General features: G+C 39.5%; 1 protein-coding gene and 1 non-coding gene across 2 annotated transcripts; both read left to right on the top strand.

The window, feature by feature from the left end:
* Window positions 1-1,644: 1,644 nt before the first annotated feature.
* Trnav-cac (transfer RNA valine (anticodon CAC)) lies at window positions 1,645-1,717 on the top strand. Its single transcript has one exon. It is a non-coding gene; the product is annotated as a tRNA-Val (tRNA).
* A 465-nt stretch (window positions 1,718-2,182) lies between these two features.
* LOC143398199 (disintegrin and metalloproteinase domain-containing protein 25-like) lies at window positions 2,183-4,336 on the top strand. The gene has a single exon (XM_076855263.1). The coding sequence runs from the start codon at window positions 2,183-2,185 to the stop codon at window positions 4,334-4,336; it is 2,154 nt and encodes a 717-aa protein (XP_076711378.1).
* Window positions 4,337-4,866: the final 530 nt, after the last annotated feature.

Here is a 4,866-nt window from a genome sequence, read left to right on the forward strand (position 1 = left end):
CTTTAGGCTGAGCTATCAGGCTATCTTATTCTAGTTTTGTGTGTCTTCCCCTCCTACACATCCTCCTAAATGCACTCTGCTTGATTTATTTCCCCAGTAGTATTGGCACAGCCAGCAGGGTGTTGTCAGAGTGTAGAAAGCAGATGGAAGTATTAATCTAGATGGGGTCGAGCATTTTAGTCAACAGACATTGAACTGATGGAGTCCAGAGGCAGGCTACAGGAATAACAAGGGCAATAATGGAAACTTGAAAAGTGGGAAAATGTGGAAAGAAAAGTTACATGAATTGTCTACAAATTTAATGAATAAGTTTTAATTAAAAATGAAAGTTATGAGTTACTACCAAATAAGAGGATGGCCAAGAGTAATAATATGATTCAGAAACAGGCTATAAGTCGATGGTTGAAGTTCATTGAAGATGAATCGTAACAGTAAAAAACAAACACATGGGTTGTCAATATGCTTGATAAACAGTGAGAATGTGGATAAGATGGTGGAGAAGAGAGAAGTAAAACAAACACCTAATTCTTTGCTATTTGTACAGGATTGATCAGGAAGTTGCTGAAAGAATGAGGAAGAATGGTAAATAATGGTGGAAGGAGATGGCTGCTAGTTTTGCGGCTTGGAAGTGGCTTTGGCAACTAACGCAAGTTATGACTGAATATCTGGTCTGTATAGCAGAGGGGGATTCTGAGAAAGGAAGACATGTCCCCTGGTGGGCTTCACATTTTTGAGATATAAAATTTTGTAACATTAACTAGGAAAAAGGAGCTATCAAGAAGTGTCAACAGAGAAGAGACTGCTGTTGCTTTTTGTTAGAGGAAGATTTCATGAGTGACGGGAAAATGATTTTAGAGAGAAAAGGTCAAAGAATTTAAAATCAAGATAAAATAAAAATTAAGGAGGAATGTGTCCTGGGTTCAGAATGGGACAGGTGCTGAATCTGGCCACTTTCATGCTTGAATTCCCTACTGTGGGAAGTGATGTTTGCTCAGTGTGTTTTAGATACCTCATTGCAGATTCCACAGTCTTCTATTCCTTCCCCAACTATTTTAGTATTTCTTAATCTCATTATGTTAACAATCTATAATGAAAATTATAGATATTTCCACTAGGTAATTAAAAAGGCATTTTACGTGTAAAATATTTTTCCATCTCCAAATGTGACTCTCCCAGCTAATTTGATTTTCTTTTCATTTTGTTGTGCCTGAGGTTTTGAAAAATACTATTTTTCTCCATAGTATAATTAAATATTAACATTTTCAAGTAATATATCTATATATCAACCCAAGGCATTCCTACCTCCAATTCCATTATTGGATATTGGTTTATTGAATGAAGATATCTGTTATGATAGGATCCTTTGAAGGATAATTGATACTTTGACACTTTGCATTTGACAGGATTGAAATGAGATAGGACAAGTAATAATTTGCAACATGGAAGTGCATATGAAGGACCATCAGAAAAATAATATATGTGAGTATCTTTTTACATGTCTTTCCTTACTGTGACAAAATAATTTCTCATTTGAAATAGGAAGAATATGGATATTTATTCCAATTTCATAGTATAAATCTATATTCCCTCATCAAAAAAAAAGATATAAATTCATCTTTCCATTAAGACACCTTTGTTGGGTCTGGGGATATAGCTTAGTTGGTAGAGTGCTTGCCTCACATGCACAAGGCCCTGGGTTCAATCCCCACTGCCACCACAAAAAAAAAAAAAAAAAGACATCTTTGTTTCAAATGTTTATTGTGAAAATGTTCCCAAATATACATATATTTAGAGAATGGTATCATGAACACACACGTCCTTCATCTGTATTTGATAATTATCAACCTGTGGCCAACTGTTTTTCCTTTGCACCCCCACAGTGAGAATCTGCCTCACCAAAATTAAAGAGTAAATCCAATGCACTTATATGAAGTCATGCCTTAAACCAAACACTAATGCATTTTAGCCCATACTCTGTTCTTTTCCTCTACCATGGCCTGTTTATAATTTAATTGCTCAATTCTGCCCTTCTATTTTTTATTTTAGTTCTGCTACTCTGACAGATTGACCCTGCCAGAAGACATCCCATTAAAGGTCAGTTCTGCTTGCAACCAAGTCAAAGGAAGGAGGAAGGCCAACAGCACCTCCTACCCTGCCCCTTCTCCTCCAATCATTGCCCATGATGGCTGTGGGTGAGGCCTTCCTGGTGCATGTGAGGATGGCTGTCATGAAATTCTGGCTGGGAATCTTGCTCTTCCTTTCTGGATGGGCCCAGATTGGCCACTCCCAACACTACAGCCCCCCAGAAGTAGTGATACCCTTGAAGATAACTGGCACCCATAGAGGCATGAGGACCCCTGACTGGCTCTCCTATAGCCTGCGCTTTGGAGGCCAGAGACAAATTGTCCACATAAAGGCCAAGAAACTTCTAGTGTCCAAACCTTTCTCTGTGTTCACCTACACAGACCAGGGAGCTCTGCTGGAGGAACAGCCTTTTGTCCAGAGTGACTGCTACTATTATGGTTATGTGGAAGGGGACCCAGAATCCCTGGTTGCTCTTAGCACCTGTTCTGGGGGCTTTCGAGGAATGCTAGTGATCCATGATACTGTTTATGAAATCAAACCCAAAAGATTTTCTGCCACGTTTGAACATCTGGTTTATAGAATAGACAGGGAGGAGACACGATTCCCACCCACAAGATGTGGACTAACAGAAGAAGAAATAGCACGACAACTGAAGCTTCTTCACAAGAATGATATTATAAATTTAAAGCAAAGTGGCTATGAGAAGTGGTGGACTCACAAGGGTCTTATTGAATTGGCAGCTGTGGTAGACTATGAACGATACCGTCATCTGGAAAGCAATATCTCAAATGTGGAGGATGAAGTAATCTTGGTTATAAACGCTGCAAATGAATATTATAAAGCACTGCAAATTGATTTGATTTTATATGGCCTTGAGGTCTGGAACAAAGAAAACCCCATAACTATCAGTACGATGGCCGATACTCTGTCAGAATTTTGCACTTGGAAGAAAATTAGTTTTGAAACCCGCATTCACCATGATACTGTACATCTTTTTATTAAGAAGTCATTTGGTAAACTCCTTGGCCTAGCCTTTGTTGGAACAATATGTAATAATGTCTATAATTGTGCAATTGATTCTTTTGAAGGTGACTCAGTTTCTTTTTTTGCATACATTGTGGCACACGAGTTGGGTCATAATTTGGGTATGAAGCATGATGAAAACACATGCACATGTGGGCAGAAGTCATGTGTAATGTATCCATCAAAAACTATTTCAAATAAATTTAGCAACTGTAGCTATGCCAGCTACTGGGACATTGGTTCAAGAAAGAGCTGTATACATGATACACCAGACCCAAAGGCCATCTTCTCAAAGATACAGTGTGGGAATGGTGTTATTGAAGAAGGAGAGGAGTGTGACTGTGGATCCATGAAATTGTGTTCAGAAGATCCTTGTTGTTCGATGAACTGCACCCTGGAAGCTGGGGCTGTTTGTACTCTTGGGCCTTGTTGCAAAGACTGCCAGTTCTTGCCATCAGGCACAGAGTGTCGGAAAAAGGAAAATGAATGTGATCTTCCAGAGTGGTGCAATGGAACTTCACATGAGTGTCCAGGAGATGTATATGTGCAGGATGGGCTCTCTTGCATGGACGGTGGCAACTGCTATGAAAAGAGATGTAATATACGGGATGAACAGTGTAAGCAAATTTTTGGCATGGAAGCCAGGAGCGCCAATGAGAGGTGCTACAAGAATTTGAACACCCGAGGTGACCGTTTTGGTAACTGTGGTCTTGGTAAAAAAGCATATATTAAGTGTGATATATCAGATGCCCTCTGTGGGAGAGTTCTGTGTGAGAATGTGTTATTCATTCCCTATTTGAGAAATCATTCTACGGTGCATTCGACTAATTTAAGTGGTGTCACCTGCTGGGGTACTGACTATCATTTTGGGATGAACATACCAGATATTGGAGAAGTGACTGATGGCACAGAGTGTGGTGCAGAACGTGTGTGCATTGACCGGAAGTGTGTATTTAGGTCCGTCTGGGAAAGTGACTGTACACCAATGACCTGCAATAATAACGGGATTTGCAACAACAAAGATCACTGCCATTGTAACTCTGAGTGGGCTCCACCCCGCTGCTTGCAAAAAGGCTATGGAGGGAGTGTTGATAGTGGCCCGCCTCCTCAGAAAACGGTATCAAAGATGGATATTTCCAAGAAAGCACTATTATTAAGTTTATGGATTCCTACTCTCCTTTTATTTAGCTGTTGGATTTTGGCAGTTTGGAAGATGCAAAAATATTAGTAAACAAAAGAGCAAGGTGTTCAAACTTCATCTGAGGAAAACAAAAAAAGAGCAAATATGTTCAATTTCAGAAAATAAACGTAAGCCTTAATGAACTTTTTGGTGTATTAAATTTTAGTGGTTATGTGGGTCAGAGACCACTGCCAGAACATCCCAGATTTCTATTATGTTTCAAAATTATAAACGTTAGCTATTATTAAATGTAAGTTATTCATAGCGTAGTTCTACTTTTCATTTTAAGAAATTTTAATGGAATTCGTTCTTTGTGTTTTCCAAGCAAAAGCCCACTACGTGGATGGAATCATGAGAGTGAATGAGTGAGTAAGTGTGTGTGTGTTGTGTGTGTGTACTTGGAGTCTCTCCAAACCACCTTCCCCTTTTCACTCTGCTCTATCACATAGAGAGAGGAAACACACCAATCAAACCTCTTTGCCAGTCCTCCCTAGTACTTTCTGCCCTTGGGGGAACCAGAGGGAGACCTGTGCGAACTGTTAAGGTTTGCATCAGTATCACCTTGGTTACAGCTTTCA

This window comes from Callospermophilus lateralis, chromosome 4 (genome assembly GCF_048772815.1).
Source record: "Callospermophilus lateralis isolate mCalLat2 chromosome 4, mCalLat2.hap1, whole genome shotgun sequence".
In the NCBI taxonomy this organism is placed as follows: Eukaryota; Metazoa; Chordata; class Mammalia; order Rodentia; family Sciuridae; genus Callospermophilus; species Callospermophilus lateralis.

Bases quoted from the DNA above. Each gene is read 5' to 3' on its own strand.
- LOC143398199 (XM_076855263.1), top strand. From the start codon at position 2,183: ATGGCTGTGGGTGAGGCCTTCCTGGTGCATGTGAGGATGGCTGTCATG.